Raw genomic sequence first — 26165 nt, 5'->3', positions numbered from 1 at the left:
CCGTCCCACTTTGTGCTCCGAGGTGGTGCAGGAGTCGATGAAGGTCTGAGCGATGACAGACAGGATGGCGTCGATGCTGTCGGTTACCTGAACGTCCAAAACAAACTGAGGGTTCTTCAGGATGTTCACCCAGAACCTGAGAGGGAGACTGCAGAGAGATAGACAGGTCAGAGAGACAGACAGGTAGAGAGTCAGACAGGTAGAGAGACAGACAGGTCAGAGCGACAGACAGGTCAGAGAGACAGACAGGTCAGAGAGACAGACAGGTCAGAGAGACAGACAGGTCAGAGCGACAGACAGGTCAGAGAGACAGACATGTCAGAGAGATAGACAGGTCAGAGAGACAGACAGGTCAGAGAGATAGACAGGTTAGAGAGACAGACAGGTCAGAGAGACAGACAGGTCAGAGAGACAGACAGGTCAGAGAGTCAGACAGGTCAGAGAGACAGACAGGTCAGAGAGACAGACAGGTCAGAGAGTCAGACAGGTCAGAGAGACAGACAGGTCAGAGCGACAGACAGGTCAGAGAGACAGACAGGTCAGAGCGACAGACAGGTCAGAGAGACAGACAGGTCAGAGCGACAGACAGGTAGAGAGATAGACAGGTCAGAGAGACAGACAGGTCAGAGAGACAGACAGGTCAGAGAGACAGACAGGTGTGCAGGTGTGCCTCTCACCTGTTGGTCTTCCAGATGTGGACGGTCTCGGGGTCGTCGATGCCGTGTTTCTCCGCCATGTCGTCCAGGAAGTCGAAGAAGAATCTGACGGCGATCGGAGGAGGACGCTTCGTACTGAGGATCGCCACGAAGACATCGTCCACAAACTTCTGCAGGGTCCCCTACAGACAGACAGGTAGAGAGATAGACAGTTAGAGAGTGAGACAGGTAGAGAGACAGACAGGTAAAGAGTCAGACAGGTAGACAGGTAGACAGACAGACAGGTAGAGAGACAGACAGGTAGTGGGTCAGACAGGTAGAGATTCAGACAGGTAGAGATTCACACAGGTAGAGAGACAGACAGGTAGACAGACAGACAGACAGGTAGAGAGTCAGACAGTTAGAGAGTCAGACAGGTAGAGAGACAGACAGGTAGAGAGACAGACAGGTAGAGAGTCAGACAGGTATACAGTCAGACAGGTATACAGTCAGACAGGTAGTGCGTCAGACAGGTAGAGATTCAGACAGGTAGAGAGTCAGACAGGTAGAGATTCAGACAGGTAGAGTCACACAGGTAGAGAGACAGACAGGTAGACAGACAGACAGACAGGTAGAGAGTCAGACAGAGAGTCAGGTGTGTTACCTTCATGGATAGCAGGCGGGTCAGGTAGATCTCAGGTATGGCCTTGGCTCTCTCTCTCTCCCTCATGCTGCTCTTTCTGTGTTTTGGGATCTCTGGATCTTCGCTGCTCTTCACAAGGTGCCACAGACGAAGCCCCTCCTCCTCCTCGCCCTCCAGCATTGGAGTTTCTACACCAACCACACACAGGTTGTTCAGGTGTGTCTGCTTCTAATGGTTTAGTCCAAATCTAAAAGTTTAGCTTCAAACTGGTTCTTATATTTGACCCTTTATTTATTGAACTGACTGACTACATGATGGAGCTCAGGTCTGGTTCTCTCTGTTCTCGATGTTCTGTGAGAAGAGTTGTGTTCTTACTTTCTCCAGTCTGGAAGACCTGGTTGACTCCACCTGAACTCTGAGAACGAGGAATCAGAGCGACTGTTGCTCCATCTGGAACCTGAGGAACGAGAGAGGAGATGATGGGTTGTAAACAGAGAACATGAGGAGAACATGAGGACAACACGAGGAGAACATGAGGAGAACACAAGGACAACCTGAGGAGAACATGAGGACAACAACACAAGGACAACACGAGGAGAACACGAGGACAACACGAGGACAACACGAGGACAACACGAGGACAACACGAGGACAACACGAGGAGAACACGAGGACATGAGGAGAACACAAGGAGAACACGAGGACAACACGAGAACAACACGAGGACAACACGAAGAGAACACGAGGACATGAGGAGAACACGAGGAGAACACGAGGACAACAAGAGGAGAACACGAGGAGAACACGAGGACAACACGAGGACAACACGAGGACAACACGAGGACAACACGAGGACAACACGAGGAGAACACGAGGACAACACGAGGAGAACACGAGGAGAACACGAGGAGAACAACACGAGGACAACACGAGGAGAACACGAGGACATGAGGAGAACACGAGGAGAACACGAGGACAACACGAGGACAACACGAGGACAACACGAGGACAACACGAGGACAACACGAGGAGAACACGAGGAGAACACTAGAACATGAGGAGAACACAAGGAGAACACGAGGACAACACGAGAACAACACAAGGACAACACGAAGAGAACACGAGGAGAACACAAGGACATGAGGAGAACACGAGGACAACCTGAGGAGAACACAAGGAGAACACGAGGACAACACGAGGACAACACGAGGACATGAGGAGAACACAAGGACAACATGAGAACATGAGGAGCACAAAGAGAACACGAGGACAACACGAGAACAACATGAGAACACAAGGAGAACATGAGGACATGAGGACAACACGAGAACACCACGAGGACAACACGAGAACCACACGAGGAGAACACGAGGACAACATGAGAACACGAGGAGAACACGAGAACATGAGGAGAACACAAGAACACGAGGACAACACGAGGACAACATGAGAACAACACGAGGAGAACACAGGGAGAACATGAGGAGAGCACAAGGAGAACACGAGGACATGAGGACAACATGAGAACATGAGGAGAACACGAGGACAACATAAGGAGACCATGAGAACAACATGAGGAGAACACGAGGACAACACGAGGACAACATGAGAACATGGGGAGAACACAAGGAGAACACGAGGACAACACGAGGACAACATGAGAACATTAGGAGAACATGAGGAGAGCACAAGGACATGAGGACAACATGAGAACAACACGAGGAAAACACGAGAACAACATGATGAGAACACAAGGACAACACGAGAACAACATGAGGAGAACACAAGGACAACACGAGGAGAACACAAAGACAACATGAGAACACGAGGACAACATGAGGACAACATGAGAACAACATGAGGAGAACACGAGGACAACATGAGAACATGAGGAGAACATGAGGACATGAGGACAACATGAGAACATGAGGAGAACACGAGGACAACACAAGGACAACATGAGAACAACATGAGGAGAACATGAGGACAACACAAGGACAACATGAGAACATGAGGAGAACACGAGGAGAACACGAGGAGAACACGAGGAGAACACGAGGACAACATCAGGACAACATGAGAACAACATGAGGAGAACACGAGGAGAACACGAGGACAACACGAGGAGAACACGAGGACAACATGAGAGCACAAGAAGAACACGAGGACAACATGAGAACATGAGGAGAACATGAGGAGAGCACAAGGAGAACACGAGGACATGAGGAGAGCACGAGGAGAACACGAGGATAACACGAGGCGAACACGAGGAGAACACGAGAAGAACACGAGGAGAACACGAGAACATGAGGAGAACACGAGGAGAACACGAGAACATGAGGAGAACACGAGGACAACACGAGAACATGAGGAGAACACGAGGAGAACAACACGAGGACAACACGAGGACAACAGGAGAACACGAGGAGAACACGAGGAGAACACGAGGAGAACACGAGGATAACACGAGAACACGAGGACAACACGAGAACACCACGAGGACAACACGAGAACCACACGAGGAGAACACGAGGACAACATGAGAACACGAGGAGAACACGAGAACATGAGGAGAACACAAGAACACGAGGACAACACGAGGACAACATGAGAACAACACGAGGACAACACGAGGACAACACGAGGACAACACGAGAACATGAGGAGAACACGAGGAGAACTTAAGGAGAACATGAGGACGTGAAGCTGCCTGTGATTGGTCCGTCGTTACCTTGTAGTGCTGCAGAGTGTTGACTCGTTTCCAGCGACCTTGAACCACTGCTGTGACGTCATCATCTGACAGGGTCAGGTGACCCGCTTGACCTGAACGCCACTCTGTCAACATAGGAGCACAGGTCAGTATGAGTTGTCAATGAAACCAGACAGGTGAGACAGGTAGGTGTGTGTGTGCGTACCCAGGTCCAGACTATCTGCTGCTGGTCTCTGAGTGAACGGAGCTCCTCTGTACACCTGGTCCAGGATCTTATCCTTTACCTGCTCACAGACAAACCGGTGAGAGTTAGACAGGTAAGAGACAGACAGGTAGTTGAGAGGCAGAGAGACATGTGCCTACCTGTGTGATAGTGTCGGTGTCGAGCACTTTAACAGGACAAGGTTGAACCTCAACTCCATTCTTTACCAACACCATCAGAGTCTTTGGGAGAGAGACAGGTACAGAAGTGAGACAGGTACAGAGAGAGAGAGACGGGTACAGAGAGAGACAGGTACAGAGAGAGAGACAGGTACAGAAGTGAGACAGGTACAGAGAGAGAGAGACGGGTACAGAGAGAGAGACGGGTACAGAGAGAGAGACAGGTACAGAGAGAGAGACAGGTACAGAAGTGAGACAGGTACAGAGAGAGAGAGACGGGTACAGAAGTGAGACAGGTACAGAGAGAGAGACAGGTACAAGAGAGAGAGACAGGTACAGAAGTGAGACAGGTACAGAGAGAGAGAGAGACAGGTACAGAGAGAGACAGGTACAGAGAGAGACAGGTACAGAGAGAGACAGGTACAGAGAGAGAGAGACACACACACACACACAGGTACAGAGAGAGAGAGACACACACACACACACACAGGTACAGAGAGAGAGAGACAGGTACAGAAGTGAGACAGGTACAGAGAGAGAGACGGGTACAGAGAGAGAGACAGGTACAGAGAGAGAGAGAGACAGGTACAGAGAGAGACAGGTACAGAGAGAGACAGGTACAGAGAGAGAGACACACACAGGTACAGAGAGAGAGAGACAGGTACAGAAGTGAGACAGGTACAGAGAGAGAGACGGGTACAGAGAGAGAGACAGGTACAGAGAGAGAGAGAGACAGGTACAGAGAGAGACAGGTACAGAGAGAGACAGGTACAGAGAGAGAGACACACACACACACACAGGTACAGAGAGAGAGAGACAGGTACAGAAGTGAGACAGGTACAGAGAGAGAGACGGGTACAGAGCGAGAGAGACAGGTACAGAGAGAGAGAGATGGGTACAGAGAGAGAGACAGGTACAGAGAGAGAGACAGGTACAGAGAGAGAGACGGGTACAGAGAGAGAGAGACGGGTACAAAGAGAGATACGGGTACAAAGAGAGATACAGGTACAGAGCGAGACAGGTACAGAGCGAGACAGGTACAGAGCGAGAGAGACGGGTACAGAGAGAGAGACGGGTACAGAGAGAGAGACGGGTACAGAGCGAGAGAGACGGGTACAGAGCGAGAGAGACGGGTACAGAGAGAGAGAGACGGGTACAGAGAGAGAGACAGGTACAGAGAGAGAGACAGGTACAGAGAGAGAGACAGGTACATAGAGAGAGAGACGGGTACAGAGAGAGAGACAGGTACAGAGAGAGAGACAGGTACAAGAGAGAGAGACAGGTACAGAAGTGAGACAGGTACGGAGAGAGAGACGGGTACAGAAGTGAGACGGGTACAGAGAGAGAGACGGGTACAGAGTGAGACAGTCGTTACCATAGAGCAGTACTCGATGTCCTCTCTCAGCAGGTGGCTGTCGTTTAGCGTTCGTTTAGCTTTTCCTGTCACAGAGTCAACTGGACCTTTATCCACCTGGTACTTTATGGCTCTGTAGAGCATGAAGAGAGGCTCACCTGCCACCTCCTGACAGACAGACAGGTGAGGGGGAGACAGGTTAGTGTTAGAGAGAGAGAGACCGAGAGAGAGAGAGAGAGAGAGACAGATCAGCACTAACCTTGAGGAAGGAGTAGAGGCAGATCGACATCCAGTTGGTCAACATTTTCTCTACAACCGTCTCTGTCCTGAAACACAGACAGTAGGACAGACTCATCAGTTACAGGTTAGAACAGCAGCTCCTTCCAGCTGACAGTCTGGAGACCCTAAAGGGGCCCATGTGATCTTGATCCCGGGTGCTAGAACACAGCAGGACCCTGCCCTGATAGGATGTGGGTCCTCAGAGCCACCTGCTGAAGGTTCACAGTGCTCATCATGATGCTAACCCGAGAACTAAAGAGGAAGGCCTTTCAGCATGGACCAGCAAACATGAGGATCAGGACTGCTGACCTGGACTGGTACTCTGGGGGTCTGGTGGAGAACGCAGGGTTAAGGACTCGGAGGAAGACTCTCTAGGTATCACCTGAGATGCTAAAGACTCTGGACATTGTGGGGGTCTCTGGTAGACCAGGGTGGTGGTCTTTAATCAATTACTAACTTATCAACTTGTTTATCCTCCCAGACTCCCAGAACTTTGGATTCAGGAGAACTGATGCGGATTCTGTGCTGGTCCACAGGTCCAGGACCAGCACAGAATCCACAGAAGGATTCTGTATCTGCGGCACGTTTCAAGTCATTAAACACGAATCACCTGTTTATAGTTGACACATTTCACAGATAAAGGTGAGTTTGTTTTACGTACCGGCGCAGCATGAGTTTGGGGTTCTTGGCGACGTACTGCTGAACCAGGTCCTGCAGCAGACTCTTCATCACCTCGGTGAAATACTCTAGTTTGTCGTGTAGGGCGATGGTAAGAAGACTGGCAACGTAACCTCGGTCTCTCTGAGAGAACCCCTGTTGGGCCTCCAGAGTGTGGATGAACTGAGAGACGGAGGAGACAGAACACACCGTCAGCTGCCAGTCCAGCAGGTTACCCCCCCCCCCCGAGACCAGGTTCCATCAGCCTCACATGACAGCGTCACATGACTGCATGACAGCGTCACATGACAGCATCACATGACCCACCCTGGTGAGGAAGAGTCTGTTGTTGAGCAGGTTGTTGAGCTGCTGGAGGCCCTGCTCCACAGTCTGCCTCCTGGACTCTGGCAGGTCCAGCTGGCGGCTCAGCGGCGCCACCTGCTGACCAGGGAAGAAGACTCTCTCTGCATACGTCCTATAGTCCAGCAGGGGGAGTCCTGGTCCTCCTACATCACTGCTCAGGTCCATCATCTCTGTCATCAGGTCTAAAAGCAGAAGAAGAAGAAGTTCACGCCGCTCTGTCAGAGTTAAATACTCTGAAAGGTCGTTGGTTCGACTCCTGCTGGACACAAACTCACCAGGACGGACTTTTAATGTGTGACTGGGTCAAGAAAGTTCTTAGGTGGAATAAATAGATGGAAGATTGGCTACAATAGCCGATGTCTTACAGATTCATGACTCTGGTCTTTAATAATCTGGCCTGCATGGAACCACCTAAAGGCCTCACACACCGGCTACAGGACCTCTTAGTGGACTTCTGGCTGCATTGGGTCCCTCAGATTGGACTGTTTTTACCAAAAGAGCAGGGGGGACAGGGTCTGGGACACATTCCAGTTTGTCCAGAGGTTTCTCACAGGTCCAGGTGGTTTGATGAGATGTAACAAACTATTTAATCTCATTTAGGGAACCAGATTCAGGACAGACCAGGTCTGTGGAGGACAGGAAGCCCTTCCTGTTTTCATCTCTTTGGGTGGATTTTATATTCATGAAAAGAATAAACAATATGGACGATTTCATTTTAAAGTGGTTATATAAAGATAAAATGTGACCCTTAATATTAATATTAATATTCCTCAATGTTTCAGGTTTGACGAGTCAATAGTTACTAAATCCAGATTCCAGACCAGAGACGAGTCTCCAGAGACCTCCTGTTAGGACTTGATCCTGTATAAATACTTTGAGGTGAACTGAATTCAATGTGTTTGTGTACCGGTGAACTCTTTGCGACATTGATCTCCAACGTTGATCTCCAGAGTTTCCAACTGCAGCAAAACCTTTTTGTAGTCTCGGAGAGCCTGTTTACTCTTCCTCCTGCACACAAACGCACAAACAAGTTAGTAATCAAGTCTTCCTCCTACACAGTAGTTCAGGACCCTTAATACTCTGCAGGGGCCCCAAGACCACATCCATGCACCTGGTGAAGATGTGGGGGGGCGAGTGAGATGCCTGGGCCCTGTTCCAGAACGGTATCCGGACACAGGGATCCTTGTGGGCCTCAAGGATCCTTGTGTCCAGACTGGTATCTGGACATAGGGATCCTTGAGGCCCACAACAGCCTGCTACACCGTTGGCACGGTTAACATTGGCCCGAGTCCCGTCCCACTTCTGGATAAGACAACATGGGGAATCAAACCCTGACCACCTCCCTGATAGGGGAGTTTACCAGAAGAGTGTAGAGCTGCAGCTAACCTTGTCGCAGGAGGGGCACCAAGAAACTGGAACCGATACTTCCTAGGTCATTGTTGAAACCACCCAGGCCTGTGGGATCAGGACTGAGGCGAGTGCTGGGGGGGCCCCTCAGATCCCCCTGACTCCAGGTGGACTGGGGTTATTAAGACCGGTGCCTTAACGCACCTGAACCTCACGAGCTGATCTACTCTGAGCGACTTGTTCCTGAGAGTCTTCCTGCTCCCACAGTGGATCAATGGATCAGTGAATGCACGGGGTCTGGATCTATAAGTAGTAGTACTGCGCCTTCAACTCTGACAGACAGACAGGTATCTACCTGTACATGAGGATGATGACTAGCACTGACAGGATGATGACAGCTGCTCCCGCCCCCAAACCAATCTGAGCAGCCAATGGGACGACAGACACAGAGTCACTATCGTACTGAACCAAACCCAGGTCCACCCGCAGGTTCCCCATGAACACCTGAGAGACAGACAGGCAGAGAGAGAGACAAGCAGGGAGAGAGAGAGACAGGCAGGGAGAGAGAGAGAAACATGTATAAAAAACAATGAGAATATAATTAATAATTATATTAATAATAATAATAATAATAATAATAATAAACATTATTAACTGTTAAATTTGGCAAGAAATGTTGACAGTTTATATATATATTTATTAATGCTGGGCAAGTTAACGCGTTATTATCTCGTTAATGCATTCATTAATTAATGCCGACGGCAATTATTTTATCACGCGTTAATGCCGTTTTTTATTAAGCAGACATTTTTTGGACACCAAACTACCAAAACATAGTTTTTTGGAGTTTTTAAAGTGGTTTTTTTGTAATATGTATAATAAGCATCATTTAGTTATCACTACTTAGAATTTACTACTTAAAACATAAAAAAAGGAAAAGAACATGACGTAGATAGGTTTGCAGTTTTCAAGAACTTTCAAGAAGTTTTAACTGCTACTGTGTAAAGGGAATACTGCTTTTAAAAATAACCTTAAAAAGTGTTTGCAAAACAAATGTTATTGACCTTAAGTTCATATCGCAGTACTTTTAAAATAAAAGTCTGCAATACAATACTTCATAATTCATTATTGAACTCAATTCATTGTTGACGGAGATAAAACAATGTAATCGTTGCCCAGCACTAATATATATAGATATGTGTACATGCCAATATATATGTACCTTTAAACCTTTACAGTATATACACTGAAAAGGTTTTAGTTTAATGTATCCATGTGTATATATATATATATATATATAATCCTGCTGAGCAGGGATTCTAGGCTACGGGAGTAGCAAAGGGGTGAACAGCTGGTGACGCAAACAGGAAGTCCTCTGTAGCATAGGCCGTCTCATTTCGGAGACCGCTCGGCCCCTATACCAAAACCATGAGTCCAATCAACAATATATGGGTACTATGAGAGAGATCAGTCTGCCCAACACGCTGATGTGTTTTTTATGTTTGTGGTGTTAAAATGTGAGCTCCAGAGCAATAGACAAAACTGGTACCGTCTGCTTTCTTTGAAACATGAGTGGTGAGATTTAACATGGAGTCTAATGGAGCAGTTGGTTGGAGTTCATGTCGCTCTGCGGCTCTTTGAGACAAATGTGTAAATCTGTTGGATTCCATAGTCACATGCGTGCGACAGCACATTTCCTATAATCTTTACCAAAAATGGTGTATAAAGAGTAAAAATTGTGGGACTGGAAGCAATTTGTTTGTAAAAATCACAGAATACTTTTCCTGCTCCGCTCCACTCTGACTGTGATGTCATCACTCTAGCGCTGAACATTCCGTGCAATACACACCCATTATAAAATCTGAAACAGACCCAAAATGTTCCTGAAACTTAATCTGTGACTTCATGAAAACTGTGCTAGCTATCAAAATGTCCCTTTGGCTCAATAAAGTGCAGCGTTTTGTCAACGTTTTAAACTTTGAATCATTTTTCTACGTTAAAGTATGGCTAGTCAATGTGGGCAAAGTCATAGCACACCATTCCCGATCAGGCCGCATGTTTTTTTCACAGGTGTTGTTAACGCTGTGTGAGGAGAAGTGCGTCAAACTTTTGGCACGGAAGAAATAATAAACCAGATTACAGTCAGTGTGCTTTTGCACAGTGCTACAAAGCCACACTGAAAGATAATAATAAAGTGTTACCTGGAGACTGGGTAGCTTGTTGCTGTCCTCTACACTCATTGGTTGAATCTCTGGAGGTTCACAGTACAGGTGAGTGTTGTCCAGAGTTTTCACGTCACACTCCTGATCTCCAAGTCGAGCCGTCACTTCCTGTCTGGAGATTGCTCTGGTCAGGTCCAGACCCTAAGGGTCGCCACGGAAACACAGAGCTCAGACATGTTTGATTTGTTATCGGAGAACGAAGGAGAACCAAGAGAGTTTTACCTCCACAGCGATCACTCCTCCGGGTTTAAACCGATATGGGACATCTGGAGCTTCTCTGTTCAGAGGAAACAACTCTGGGTTCGGATAATACGTGAAGCTTTTACCCTGAGAGAGAGACAGGCAGAGAGAGAGAGACAGGTTAACTGTGAAGGAGGAGAGACAGACAGAGAGATAGAGAGAGAGACAGACAGACAGACAGACAGACAGAGAGACAGACAGGTGTCTCCATTAGAACCTTCTTTTATTCTGATTCTCTGCATTTCATCAGCTTTTATTGTGAAAACGATGTTAACTGTGAAGGAGGAGAGACAGACAGCGAGAGACAGAGAGAGACAGAGAGAGAGAGAGAAAGACCCAAAAAACCGGTGAACCCTGCAGACCCCACTACACTACCATATACCCCACTACACTACCATATACCCCACTACACTACCATATACCCCACTACACTATCATATACCCCACTACACTACCATATACCCCACTACACTACCATATACCCCACTACACTACCATATACCCCACTACACTACCATATACCCCACTACACTATCATATACCCCACTACACTACCATATACCCCACTACACTACCATATACCCCACTACACTACCATATACCCCACTACACTATCATATACCCCACTACACTACCATATACCCCACTACACTACCATATACCCCACTACACTATCATATACAACATTACACTATCATATACCCCACTACACTATCATATACCGCACTACACGATCATATACAACATTACACTACCATATACCCCACTACACTACCATATACCGCACTACACTACCATATACCCCACTACACGATCATATACCCCACTACACTTTCATATACCCCACTACACTTTCATATACCCCACTACACTACCATATACCCCACTACACTACCATATACCCCACTACACGATCATATACCCCACTACACTACCATATACCCCACTACACTACCATATACCCCACTACACGATCATATACCCCACTACACTTTCATATACCCCACTACACTACCATATACCCCACTACACTACCATATACCCCACTACACGATCATATACCCCACTACACTTTCATATACCCCACTACACTACCATATACCCCACTACACTACCATATACCCCACTACACTACCATATACCCCACTACACGATCATATACCCCACTACACTACCATATACCCCACTACACTACCATATACCCCACTACACGATCATATACCCCACTACACTATCATATACCCCACTACACTACCATATACCCCACTACACTACCATATACCCCACTACACTACCATATACCCCACTACACGATCATATACCCCACTACACTTTCATATACCCCACTACACTATCATATACAACATTACACTATCATATACCCCACTACACTATCATATACCCCACTACACTTTCATATACCCCACTACACTACCATATACACCACTACACTATCATATACCCCACTACACTACCATATACCCCACTACACTATCATATACAACATTACACTATCATATACAACATTACACTACCATATACCCCACTACACTACCATATACCCCACTACACTACCATATACCCCACTACACTACCATATACCCCACTACACTATCATATACAACATTACACTACCATATACACCACTACACTATCATATACCCCACTACACTTTCATATACCCCACTACACTATCATATACCCCACTACACTACCATATACACCACTACACTATCATATACCCCACTACACTATCATATACCCCACTACACTACCATATACCCCACTACACTATCATATACAACATTACACTACCATATACCCCACTACACTACCATATACCCCACTACACTATCATATACCCCACTACACTATCATATACCCCACTACACTACCATATACCCCACTACACTATCATATACAACATTACACTACCATATACACCACTACACTATCATATACCGCACTACACAGTGAAGAAAAATGTCGAAAAATCACTATTTATCGCTCTCAAACATGCTCCGGCAACTCCGTGCTCCTTCCACTCAGAGAGACAGAGAGACAGAGAGACAGACAGGTGTCTCCATCAGAACCTTCTTTTATTCTGAATCTCTGCATTTGATCAGCTTTTATTGTGAAAACGTTGATACTAACACGCTACCTATGAAGGAGGAGAGACAGAGAGAGACAGAGACAGACAGGCTCTTCATGTCTCTGATCGATATTGATCTCCCCTGCAGACTCTGTGTATTACAGACCATAATATCATATCACCATGGAGACCGTTTTGTTCTCCACCGCCTCCAGATGTTCATCCTGACAGACAGACAGACAGGCAGAGAGACAGACAGGTACCTTGATGGTTTCAAAGTGGACTCTGACGTTGTCCAGCTGGAACCAGACGCCCTTCACTTTGACCTCTGGGGTCACTTTGGGAGTCGGACAGGTCATCTGAGAGGAAGACAGGACGGAGCAGGGCTCTGACACCTGAGAGACAGGTGGACAGGGAGAGACATGAGAGAGAGAGAGGTGAAGAGAGGGACAGACAAGAGAGACACACAGGTGAAGAGAGACAGACAGGAGAGACAGACAGGTGGACAGGGAGTAACAGACAAGTGAAGAGAGGTACAGACAGGAGAGAGACACACAGGTGACAAGGAGAGGCTGACAGGAGAGACATAAAGGGAAAAGAGAGATACACATGAGAGACAAACAGGTGAAGAGAGAGACAGACAGGTTGAGAGAGACAGACAGATGAACAGAAGATACATGGGAGAGACAGACAGGTGAAGAGAGAGAGACGCAGGAGAGACAGACAAGTGCAGAGAGACAGACAGGTGCAGAGAGACAGAGAGGAGAGACAGATATTAGTCAGGACGTCCTGACCACTCTCCTCTCTGATTGGTTGATCTCACCGTTCTCATAGTGTTGTTGAAGACCAGCTGCTTGGCGGTGAGCAGAGCCAATCGTCTTCTCCGCTTCACCCTCTGGACCTCCAGAGGCTCCACCCACACCGATATGATTGGCTGCTGCACAACACCCAGGTTCTTGCCCGTCACCATGATGACGCGCCCCCCTCTGAGGACAGGAAGTCATCACCTGATTAAAACTTATTGACAATTGATTGTTGATTATTAGTGATCAAGTTCTTAGATGATTGATTATTAGTGATCAGTTCTGAGATGATTGATTATTAGTGATCAGGTTCTTAGATGTTTGATTATTGGTGATCAGGTTCTTAGATGATTGATAATTGGTGATCAGGTTCTTAGATGATTGATAATTGGTGATCAGGTTCTTAGAATATTGATGATTGGTGATCAGGTTCTTAGAATATTGATGATTGGTGATCAGGTTCTTAGATGATTGATTATTGGTGATCAGGTTCTTAGATGATTGATTATTAGTGATCAGGTTCTTAGATGATTGATTATTGGTGATCAGGTTCTTAGAATATTGATGATTGGTGATCAGGTTCTTAGATTATTGATTATTAGTGATCAGGTTCTTAGATGATTGATTATTAGTGATCAGGTTCTTAGATGATTGATTATTGGTGATCAGGTTCTTAGATGATTGATAATTGGTGATCAGGTTCTTAGAATATTGATGATTGGTGATCAGGTTCTTAGATTATTGATTATTAGTGATCAGGTTCTTAGATGATTGATTATTAGTGATCAGGTTCTTAGATGATTGATTATTGGTGATCAGGTTCTTAGATGATTGATAATTGGTGATCAGGTTCTTAGAATATTGATGATTGGTGATCAGGTTCTTAGATTATTGATTATTAGTGATCAGGTTCTTAGATGATTGATTATTAGTGATCAGGTTCTTAGATGATTGATTATTGGTGATCAGGTTCTTAGATGATTGATTATTAGTGATCAGGTTCTTAGATGATTGATTATTAGTTATCAGGTTCTTAGATGATTGATTATTAGTTATCAGGTTCTTAGATGATTGATTATTAGTGATCAGGTTCTCAGATGATTGATTGTTGGTGATCAGTTCTTAGATGATTGATTATAAATGATGAGGTTCTTAGATGATTGATTATTCGTGATCAGTTCTTAGATGATTGATTATTAGTGATCAGTTCTTAGATGATTGATTATTAGTGATCAGGTTCTTAGATGATTGATTATTAGTGATCAGTTCTTAGATGATTGATTATTAGTGATCAGTTCTTAGATGATTGATTATTAGTGATCAGGTTGTTAGATGATTGATTATTGGTGATCAGGTTCTTAGATGATTGATTGGTGATCAGGTTCTTAGATGATTGATTATTAGTGATCAGGTTCTTAGATGATTGATTATTAGTGATCAGGTTCTTAGATGATTGATTATTGGTGATCAGGTTCTTAGAATATTGATGATTGGTGATCAGGTTCTTAGAATATTGATTATTAGTGATCAGGTTCTTAGATTATTGATTATTAGTGATCAGGTTCTTAGATGATTGATTATTAGTGATCAGGTTCTTAGATGATTGATTATTGGTGATCAGGTTCTTAGATGATTGATAATTGGTGATCAGGTTCTTAGAATATTGATGATTGGTGATCAGGTTCTTAGATTATTGATTATTAGTGATCAGGTTCTTAGATGATTGATTATTAGTGATCAGGTTCTTAGATGATTGATTATTGGTGATCAGGTTCTTAGATGATTGATTATTAGTGATCAGGTTCTTAGATGATTGATTATTAGTTATCAGGTTCTTAGATGATTGATTATTAGTTATCAGGTTCTTAGATGATTGATTATTAGTGATCAGGTTCTCAGATGATTGATTGTTGGTGATCAGTTCTTAGATGATTGATTATAAATGATGAGGTTCTTAGATGATTGATTATTCGTGATCAGTTCTTAGATGATTGATTATTAGTGATCAGTTCTTAGATGATTGATTATTAGTGATCAGGTTCTTAGATGATTGATTATTAGTGATCAGTTCTTAGATGATTGATTATTAGTGATCAGTTCTTAGATGATTGATTATTAGTGATCAGGTTGTTAGATGATTGATTATTGGTGATCAGGTTCTTAGATGATTGATTGGTGATCAGGTTCTTAGATGATTGATTATTAGTGATCAGGTTCTTAGATGATTGATTATTAGTTATCAGGTTCTTAGATGATTGATTATTAGTTATCAGGTTCTTAGATGATTGATTATTAGTGATAAGGTCTTAGATGATTGATTATTGGTGATCAGTTATTAGATGATTGATTATTAGTGATCAGGTTCTTAGATGATTGATTGTTGGTGATCATCTTCTTAGATGATTGATTATTTGTGATCAGGTTCTTAGATGATTGATTATTGGTGATCAGTTCTTACTCGTAGAAGCTCTCTGCAGGTGAGGCGTCCATGATGACCGGGTTGTCAAGGTAACGGAAGGTAACCTTGGTAATGGTTTTCTCCGCTTTACCGAACAGAACCCGAAGTTTGACCTCTTTAGTCTGATTACTGGGACCAGTCTGACACACTAACTCGGAGTCAGTGACCTCCTCCACACTGATAGAAGACAATGAGAGGGAACAAGGACACACGGAGAGGAGACAAGTATACAAGGAGAGGAAACAAGGAATCAAGGAGATAAAATGTGGAAACAAAGAGAGGAGATGAGGAAACAAGTAGAGGAGGAGGGGAGACAAGGAAACAAAGAGAGGAAACAATGAATCAAGGAGATAAAATGTGGAAACAAATAGAGGAGATGAGGAAACAAGGAGAGGAGGAGGGGAGACAAGGAAACAAAGAGCGGAAACAAGGAATCAAGGGGAGGAAATTAGCAATCAAGGAGAGGGTACAAGGAGAGGAGGAGAGGACACAAAGAGAGGAAACAAGAATACAAAAAAAGAAAGCATTTTCACTTGTCAATCAGATTTTTCAGCAGGTGGAACAAAAAATGAATGAAGTTTATTACAACAGTATAAAGTTTAAAGTCAATCCTTTCAACTGTGGTGGTAGTATTAGTAGAAGTAGCAGTAGTACTAGCAGTAGCAGTTGTAGTATTAGTAGTAGCAGTAGTACTAGTAGCAGTAATATTAGTAGGAGTAGCAGTAGTAGTACTAGTATTAGTAGCAGTAGTGGTAGTATTAGTAGAAGTATTAGTATTAGTAGCAGTAGTACTAGCAGTAGTATTAGTAGCAGCAGTTGTAGTATTAGTAGTAGCAGTAGTACTAGTACCAGTAATATTAGTCGTAGTAGTACTCGTATTAGTAGCAGTAGTGGTAGTATTAGTAGCAGTAGTACTAGTAGCAGTTGTATTAGTAGTAGTGGTAGTAATGTAGTACTCACATGTAGCACGGTTGGGGGCCCAGGAAGGCACTCAGGTCGGACTTTTGTCCGGTCAGCAGCTGTCGTCCTCTGATGGTCAGTCTGGTTCCTCCAGAGACCGGACCTTTATCAGGAACAAGATCCAGGAGCTGCGGGTCCTGAATGCAAAAACACACATTGTTTAAAATAATGCATCAAAACTATTCTTACTGACATCAATACAAGTTCACCACAGTTCCAACACATTTTCAATAAAGGTTGAAATAGATCGACGCAGGCTGGTGGTGGACTCTGAATCCATCGGGCCGGGTCCCAACACACACAAGGGGTACGCTGGTCCTGGTCCTGGTGGTTCCTCTGCAGGGAGTCTTGGTGAGGAGCTCAGGAGAAGGACTCAGCTGGTTCAACATCTGGACAACAATCTCTGTTACCTGATAGGTGAAGATCTGTTGTGACTTTCCAGGTGGAGTTGTTCCCACGGTAACCAGGACAGGCCCCTCCCTCTGCTTCCCACTGGACTGCAGCTCACACACAACCCTATAAACACACACACACACAAAAGTACCTCAAAGTTGTATCTGAGATAAAGTGTGCTATCAGGTGAGACGTGTGTGTGTGTGTATGAGAGTGTGTGTGTGCGCTGCGTGTGTATATGTGTGTTTGTGTGAGATGTGTGTTTGTTACCTGGTGGAGATCTGGTATCTTTCAGGTTGAGGTGGACACTGAACACCTGCAACTGTGACTCCGCCCACCACATCCTGGTACCTCATTCCCAGATTGGACCCTGTGATGGTCACCAGAATCCCGCCCTCCAGCGGACCGGAGACAGGACGCACCTGTAGACAGGTGAGCAGACAGACAGACAGTTTGAATGTTTTGTAGAAAGATCATAGAAAAGTATGAAAGCATAAAAGTATAGCTTTTATAACCTGCAACCCTTTTCTTTCAAAGTATAACCAGCACAACATATAGGTTGTTTACACTTTTTATAACCGTCATAATATAACTTGTTTTTGTTTTATGATAGACGTGATTAACCATATAAACTGCATAGATGCCTTATATAAAATAGTCACTCCAAACTTTTAGAATCCTTACTCTTCTGAACAGGATCAAACCAGTTACAACCTGTTACAACCAGTTACAACCAGTTACATTCTGTTGTTGGGAACGTAGAGGGGCGTGTTTGGGTTATCAGCATTTAAGAAACTGAATTCTTGACATCAATAGAATTATTAATGTAAGTAACAATTATTAATGATTATTAATAACAACGGGGCACCACCCTGTAAACAGGGAATAATAACCAAACGATAAACTAAGTCTCATAATTAGTGGCCACTCGTAATGTCAATAGTCGGGTGCGACTACACATTCGAAGTGACAGTGAAGGTTTATGTTCGTACACGGGCTACTACATCCAGATCTTATTACACAAATATGCACAAGTAATCACAAACGACTGCTCTTTAAAATATAACAGAATGTATTAAATCGAAATAATAAGTGATCAGATCAATTAATATCACAACCAACAACGCTATCATACAGTTCTATTTCATCCTTACTGACTGCCAGAGGCAGTGCTTAACACTGGATATCTTCCGTCTCGCGCATGCGCAGGTCGAATATTTATATCAACAAAGTCACTCGTGACCTCAGATGACTCCCGTCGTCTATAAGTTCCGGTGTCATCCTGAGTTCAGTCCTTTTTGTCTTCTCGCTACGCAGGTTGACTACCATGGTAGTAGAAAAAATATATATTTTGTCTACGAGCAAGATATGTTAGAGTTTGTCGCGGTAGCCTTGTGACCACCGGTCGGGGTTGCGGATATTCGCCCTCCAAAGGCTGCGACAAGCGGTCCCTCTTGGGAGGGAACGGCGTCTGCGCCGTGCGGACCATCGAGCCCCAGTCTGGGGCTCGATGGGTCGATCTGGGTCTGGCGGACCCAAATGGGCAGCAATCGGTGAGATCGACTGACATTGTTTGAAACCATTGTTCGTTGTTGTTCCTCGGTTTGCAGAGCGTTCCGCTCTAGCTAATCGGGTGGCGTGCTAACGTGAGTGTTGAGTACGCTGTCGGGCCGCCCTTCACAGTAAACATTACGGCCGGATCAGGAGCGTTCGTTCCGGCTTATTAGACTGAGCTGATACTCGGGTGTGTCTAAGCTAAATACTCTGATTGTGTCCATTGATTGTTGTGAGAGAACATTACGGCCATATCAGTTAGCGGATATCACAGTTAGCGGAGTGCCCTCGCTCAGGCTAACGGGTAGCACACCAGGAGTTACAGCAACTGTCTATCGGCTATCTACTATCCTAGTCCCCTCTCAAGCTAGAGGGACTGTGTTTTTGACCCATCTGGCAGAGTGCTCTCGCTCAAGCTAACGGGTGGGACACCAATATCTGCAGCAACTATCCTAGTGAAGAGAGTGTCCTCGCTCCCCTCTCGCTAGAAGGACTGTTCTCCTGACCTGTTTTCACAGTGGCAGAGTGCTCTCGCTCAAGCTAACTGGTGGGACACCAATATCGGCAGCAACTATCTTAGTGAAGAGAGTGTCCTCGCTCCCCTCTCACTGACTGTCCCCGGGCATTCTCAAACATTCAGCAGAGCATCCGCTCAGACTGGCCTAGAGAGTCGGCCATGTTTGACTTTCCCGGCTGTAGGACCTGTATGGCTCCTCTGCAGCCTGATGATGGCCATGACCTCTGCCCCGCTTGCCTTGGCCTCGAGCATCTGAGGGAGGGCCTCTCTGAGAACCCATGCATGAACTGTGGCATCATGCCTCGAGCAGTAAGGACTGCTAGGCTCGCCGAGGCGGAACACCTGACGGGTATGGTCGACCTCCCCCTTTCGGGTCAGTTGAATCCAGCCCTACCTACCCGTTCCAAGTGCAGGGCCACAGAAACTGCAGGGGCTCCCTCCAAGAGGGCTAAACCCAGCGGGCTGTCTTCTAGAGTAGATCTGCTGACCTCCGAGCTAGCTCAGATAAAGTCGCTTCTACTGGCCCTCCAACCCAGTGTAGGGGGGGCTGAAGCACCAGATACACCCGCGGCTGAGCTTTGCTCAGAGGAGGACGTGATGTCACTGGCGGCGTCAGCCACGCTCTTTACTGAGTACAGTGAAGAGCGGCCCTCCCATGCTTCTGGACCTGCCTCCCATTCCTCAGCTCAGGGCTCTTCGGAAGGTGCAGTCGATAGCTCCATGGGGTCTGTCATTCGCATGGCACTGGCACGCCTGCAGTTAGATACGCAGCAGCCGGAACCCCAGCCTGCGAGTGCCTTCTTCAGGCGTGCTCTCGCCCCTACCACCTTTGCTGTTCCTCCCTCCGAGGAATATCTGAGGGAGCTACATGCATGCTGGAGGGACACCGGGGCTCTGTCCCGTCTTACATCAGAGGGCCGAACCCTGGCGGCCATGCAGGACGCGGCAAAGTTTGGCCTCACCCGTATGCCAGCTGTTGAGCAGACTATTGCGTCCCTCATAGTTTCCCCTGAGGAGACCCTGAGGCCCGATGCCAGGTGCCCTCGACCCCAATGTCGGGTCACGGATGACATGTTATCCAGGGCCTATGACACAGCAGCACGCATGGGTCGTATTGGCAACTCCCTCTCCCACCTCATGCTTGCCCTCTCAGCTTCTCTGCAGCAGGCTACTTCCGACGCCTCCGCAACCAGCCTCAGTGGTGCCTCACTGCAGGCGTTTGCGCTCATGTCGAGGGAACTTGGACGGCTGATGTCCACTCTGGTCCAGACTCGCCGCCAGGTTTGGGTGGCGCTGTCACCCCTGTCTGAGGCATGTAGGAGGACCCTCCGTACTATCCCAGTGGAACCGGGTGAGCTGTTTGGGTCAGCTGCTGTACAGGCGCTTCAGCGGACTGTTGAGGCTAGCCAGACCAGGCAGCGGTTTTCTGGTCTTCGCAGGGACATGCCCGCACCCCGCAGAAGTAGGGGTCCTACTCTATCCACCCGGGGCCATTTTCAGCCCCCGGCTCACCCCAGTAGTCGCAGGCCTCAGCGTACCGCTGGGAGGCCGGACCGCTACCCACAAAACCCTACCTACGTTCCCCCTAGACAACCTCCGGACTTGGGGACTACCAGGCCCTCCCCCAGAGCCTTGAGAGGCAGGGGGTACAGGAGATGATGTCTCCCGGCCGGCTGTCGGTTATTTCTCCCAGCAGCACATCAGCTACTGGGCAGCTCATGCTTCGGACCCCTGGGTGGTGTCCACCCTAACCCGGGGGTACAAGCTTCAGTTCCGACGCCGGCCACCAACCTCCAGCCGGGTCAAAATGACCAGTATCACCGATCCGGTAAAATCCCTAGCCCTGAACCAGGAGTTAGCCGCGCTCCTGGTCAAGGGTGCAATCGAGAGGGTGGACCCCCTGTCACAGCCCGGGGGGTTCTACTCAACTTACTTTCTTGTGAAAAAGAGAGGCGGCTGACTGCGCCCAATCCTGGACCTGAGGGGACTAAACGAGTTCCTGAGGGTCTTGCCATTTCACATGCTGACCACAGCAGACGTCCTTCGGGCGGTTTCCAGGGGAGACTGGTTCACGTCTGTCGACCTGAAGGATGCCTATTTCCATGTTCCCATTGTACCTCACCACAGGCGGTTTCTTCGCTTCGCCTTTCATGGCGGTCACTTCCAGTTCAGGGTGCTCCCATTCGGGCTCTCCCTCTCCCCACGGATGTTCACAAGGTGTGTCGCTGCTGCCCTTTCCCCCCTGCAATCACAGGGCATGAAAATACTGCCGTACTTGGACGATTGGCTGATCTGTGCGCCATCCCAGCTTCAGGCGGCGCAGGACACTGCTCGCCTTCTTTCTCACGCGGCCCGGTCGGGCCTCAGGGTAAACATGGAGAAGAGCTCCCTGAGCCCTTCCCAGAGCATAACCTTAATTGGTGTGGCTCTGGATACAGTCACTATGAGTGCCTGTCCGTCACCCCGACGGGTGGACGACATCCTCCACAGCCTCTCTCCCTTCCAAGGGGGCAGGCGGGTGCCCTACATTCTTTTTCTCCGCCTATTGGGCAAACTGACAGCTGCCTCTGCGGTCGTTCCATTCCGGTTACTGTCACTGCGGCCCCTGCAGAGATGGCTGAACAGCTTTCACTTGGATACCAAGTGGCACAGACACAGGGCAATAGTAGTATCAGAGCAGTGCCTACTCGCTCTATCCCCATGGAGGGAGAGAGCATACCTGGCGGATGGTGTCCCCATGGGTTTGGTCCCATTCCGCCAAGAGGTGGTCACAACAGATGCCTGCCTCTCAGGATGGGGTGCAGTGTGGCAGAACAGGACTGCTCAGGGGCAGTGGTCTGCTCAGGACCACATAGAGCATGTCAATATTCTAGAGCTACGGGCCGTGCACCTAGCGCTCAAGCATTTTCTGCCATACTTGAGGGGAAAGCATGTGCTTGTCCGGTCGGACAACACCTCGGCGGTGTTTCACATAAACCATCAAGGGGGCACCAGATCTGCAGAATTGCTACGGGTAGCCCGTGCCCTTCTCACCTGGGCTGCCCCTCGTCTTACCAGCCTTCGGGCAATGTACCTACCAGGGGAACAGAACCAGGTCGCAGATTTTCTGTTCCGTCACAAGCCTCCACCGGGGGAGTGGCGGCTTCATCCAGATGTGGTGCAGAACATTTGGGGTCTCTTCGGCAGAGCAGAGGTGGATCTCTTTGCCTCGGAGAGGTCGACCCACTGTCCCCATTGGTTCTCCCTGACGGAGAGGACCAGTCCTCTGGGTCAGGATGCCCTGGCTCACACGTGGCCACAGGGGCTTCTTTATACCTTTCCACCGGTCCCTCTGATCTTGCCAACACTTCTCAGAGTCCTTCAACAGGGCCACAGACTCTTGTTAGTGGCCCCCTTATGGCCAGCCAGGATGTGGTTCTCCCTACTGCACAGACTCTGCTGCAGGACACCCTGGCGCCTCCCCGACAGGAGGGATCTCCTGTCGCAACTAGGGGGTCGGATTTGGCATCCCAATCCCAGCCGCCTCCAACTATGGGTCTGGCCGCTGGAGGGCCCGACCAGCTGCTGACTGGCTGCATAGAGCCAGTCAGAAGAACTATCCTGAATGCCAGGGCACCATCTACCCGGCTGCAGTACGAAAACAGGTGGGGGCTGTTTTCTGACTGGTGTGTGGTTCGGAACAAGGACCCGGTGCAGTGCCCCGTACCTGTTGTACTTGAGTTTCTGCAGTCCCTGTTAGATAAGGGCCGGTCTCCCGTTACCCTGAGGGTGTACGTGGCCGCTCTGTCATGGCACCATGCTAGGGTCGACAAGGGCACAGTAGGGAGCCACAGACTGGTGTCCCTCTTCCTAAAAGGAGCTCGGCGGTTGCGTCCCCCGAACGCCCCGAAGGCCCCGGCATGGGACCTACATTTGGTATTGGACACCCTGTGCTTGCCTCCTTTTGAACCCCTGGCACGGGCAGAGCCAAGATGGCTGGCAACCAAAATGGTGTTTCTCCTTGCCATCACTTCAGCTAAACGTGTAGGCGAGCTGCATGCCCTGTCGGTGAGTGAATCGTGTCTGAGGTGGAACTCAGATGGATCAGGGGTTACTTTGTGGCCTAATGCAGCATTTCTCCCAAAGGTGCTGACACGCTCTCATATCAACCAGCCTATCCAGCTTGCGGAGTTTGACCCCCCATCGGGAGAGGAGAGGTCAAGGCTGCTGTGCCCAGTGCGGGCTCAGAGCTTATGTGGAGGCCACCGCTTGCATACGGCGGTCGGAGCAGCTCTTTATCAGTTATGGTGGGCCTAAGAAGGGCTGTGCTCTTTCGAAACAGCGCCTGTCCCACTGGATAGTGGAGGCCATTGCCCATGCATACAAGGCGAGCGACCGTCCTCTACCATCCGGAGTGAGGGGCCACTCTACCAGGAGTGTCTCCACGTCATGGGCAGCCCTGAGAGGTGTGCCAGTGGAGGATATATGTGCTGCGGCCTCATGGGCCTCACCGAGCACATTCACCAGACACTACAGAGTGAACGTTGCCACCCCTCACCCACTGGGGAGGGTTCTTTGGCCAGCTTCCTCTGCCTGAGCTATACAAGGTGGGTACTTGTGATTCCTCGTGACTCTTTTGGTATAAGTCATCCAGTGTTAAGCACTGCCTCTGGCGGTCAGTAAGGATGAAATAGAACGAAAGTTACGAATGTAACTACGGTTCTATGAATCCTGGATGACCGCCAGATTCTTGGTCACTCGGAATCCCGTGAACTCGCGAGAAGATTCCATAGGACTGAACTCAGGATGACACCAGAACTTATAGACGACGGGAGTCATCTGAGGTCACGAGTGACTTTGTTGATATAAATATTCGACCTTCGCATGCGCGAGACGGAAGATATCCAGTGTTAAGCACTGCCTCTGGCGGTCATCCAGGATTCATAGAACCGTAGTTACATTCGTAACTTTCGTTTTATGTGCCTAATATCTAAACAAATGAATAAAATGGGTGATGATGTATGTAATACAAGTATGTGTGTGTGTGTGTGTGGGTCTGGATGTGGAAAGGAAGGGGGGTCTTAAAGCTGTAGCTAAAGACTACAAAGATGGCGGCGTCGAGTGACGCAGACAAAATGGCGGAGGGGGGGGGGGGGGGGGGTCAGCTATATGTGGTTGCGTGTGTCGGCACACACGTGTGTTAGAACAATAGGTGAGAGTTTCACCCACAATCCGGAGCTCTATGTGTGTGCAAGTTACGGAAAACAAGAGGAATAAAAGGGCAGAGAGAGAGGAATCAGAGTTTCTGTGTGCGATGTCGCGTTGTAGTGAAAATGAGGATCGCCGATCGTATCTCACACAAGTTGGCGTTGTCGCTTCGCGAACTGACGACACTGATGCCCGATAGTCGCGTTTCCACACTTCACTCACAGAATCGATTCAAGGAAATAGAGCAAGAACAAAAAATGAAATCAAATAATCCCAAAAGCAACAGTCAAACAGGAAACGCACAGTACGACGGCCTCGGAGCTCCGTCGACAATTGCGCAATCTCTCAGCAAAACGAAAACAATGACTTTAACACGACAAAACACGGGAATAATAACATATAAATGAATGGCCTAAATTAAACTTAAGTTAATTTAAGATAAACTACGCCCAGACACCGATACTCTTACTATGAGATGCTTCGTGGCAAGGTTGTAGAGGGTTTGTTGATGAATGGTCTTTTCCTCCTCCAGGAGGAAAAAGAAAAGCGTGAGGCTGCTGCTGTTTCGGCGTCGCTGGTGAGCTGCTGCTGTTTCGGCGTCGCTTGTGAGCGGCTGCTGTTTCGGCCCGGCTCGCTGCAGAGAGGAGGGCCTGTGGTTTCCAACGGCGGCTAAGACACGTGTCGGTTCGTATCTCCCGGTAATGGTCGGTGAAGGAAGAGGTTTGGTCTCCTTAGTACCGATGGCGTGTACACGAAGGGGGGGGAGCGGCTCGCGGGAGGAAGGATGCTTCTCGCGGGCCGAGGCCTTAACTCAGAAACGACGTGGTCGGTTTTCGACCAGCGAAATGGCACGTGCGTGCTGAGATGAGTGGGGGTTGAGGTCGATCGGGTCCTCTGGTGATTCTTCTTAGAGACCAGACGGAAGTCCAGAGCGAAGAGAGCGATTTTGGGCTGCGTTGCCGCTTATAAGCGGGTCTCTGCGCACAGCGGGAGACGGCTTGTCGGCCAATGAAAGGTCCACCTCCGCGGTGGACCGAAGGTGGAGGTGTGGTCATCTCAAGGGGGCAAGGATCAGACCCTAGGTCATTTGTGAGGAGGGGAGGCCCATGTGAGGGAGTCAACCAGCCAGGAGGTGGCGCCAGAACCCCAACACTGTTACAACCAGTTACAACCAGTTACAACCAGTTACAACCAGATACAACCAGATACAACCAGATACAACCAGCTACAACCTGTTACAACCTGTTACAACCTGTTACAACCAGTTACAACCAGCTACAACCAGTTACAACCAGCTACAACCTGTTACAACCAAATACAACCTGTTACATTCTGTTACAACCAGTTACAACCAGTTACAACCAGTTACA

At 47.8% G+C, this 26165-nt stretch overlaps 1 protein-coding gene across 3 annotated transcripts in view; it reads right to left on the bottom strand.

Moving 5' to 3' along the window:
- plxnb3 (plexin B3) overlaps positions 1–26165 on the bottom strand; it is a 91949-nt gene that overhangs the window by 5625 nt on the left and 60159 nt on the right. For 2 of the 3 annotated variants that reach the window (XM_079273563.1, XM_079273564.1), the window contains exons 16-36: positions 17808–17959; positions 17555–17660; positions 17145–17281; positions 16185–16361; positions 13747–13909; positions 13187–13318; positions 10814–10918; positions 10571–10732; positions 8725–8873; positions 7930–8030; positions 6987–7204; positions 6664–6842; positions 5983–6049; positions 5745–5891; positions 4352–4432; positions 4194–4272; positions 4010–4113; positions 1654–1735; positions 1300–1466; positions 678–838; positions 1–148 (exon numbers count right to left, since the gene is read on the bottom strand). In XM_079273563.1, coding sequence (XP_079129689.1) covers positions 1–148; positions 678–838; positions 1300–1466; positions 1654–1735; positions 4010–4113; positions 4194–4272; positions 4352–4432; positions 5745–5891; positions 5983–6049; positions 6664–6842; positions 6987–7204; positions 7930–8030; positions 8725–8873; positions 10571–10732; positions 10814–10918; positions 13187–13318; positions 13747–13909; positions 16185–16361; positions 17145–17281; positions 17555–17660; positions 17808–17959 — 2817 coding nt within the window. The remainder of the gene's footprint in view (positions 149–677; positions 839–1299; positions 1467–1653; positions 1736–4009; positions 4114–4193; positions 4273–4351; positions 4433–5744; positions 5892–5982; positions 6050–6663; positions 6843–6986; positions 7205–7929; positions 8031–8724; positions 8874–10570; positions 10733–10813; positions 10919–13186; positions 13319–13746; positions 13910–16184; positions 16362–17144; positions 17282–17554; positions 17661–17807; positions 17960–26165) is intronic. The other variant, XM_079273565.1, reaches the window with a different exon arrangement.

This window comes from Melanostigma gelatinosum (assembly GCF_949748355.1).
Source record: "Melanostigma gelatinosum genome assembly, chromosome: 8".
Taxonomy (NCBI): domain Eukaryota; kingdom Metazoa; phylum Chordata; class Actinopteri; order Perciformes; family Zoarcidae; genus Melanostigma; species Melanostigma gelatinosum.
Note: the sequence above shows the minus strand (reverse complement) of the source record. Positions and strands in the feature narration are given on the sequence as shown.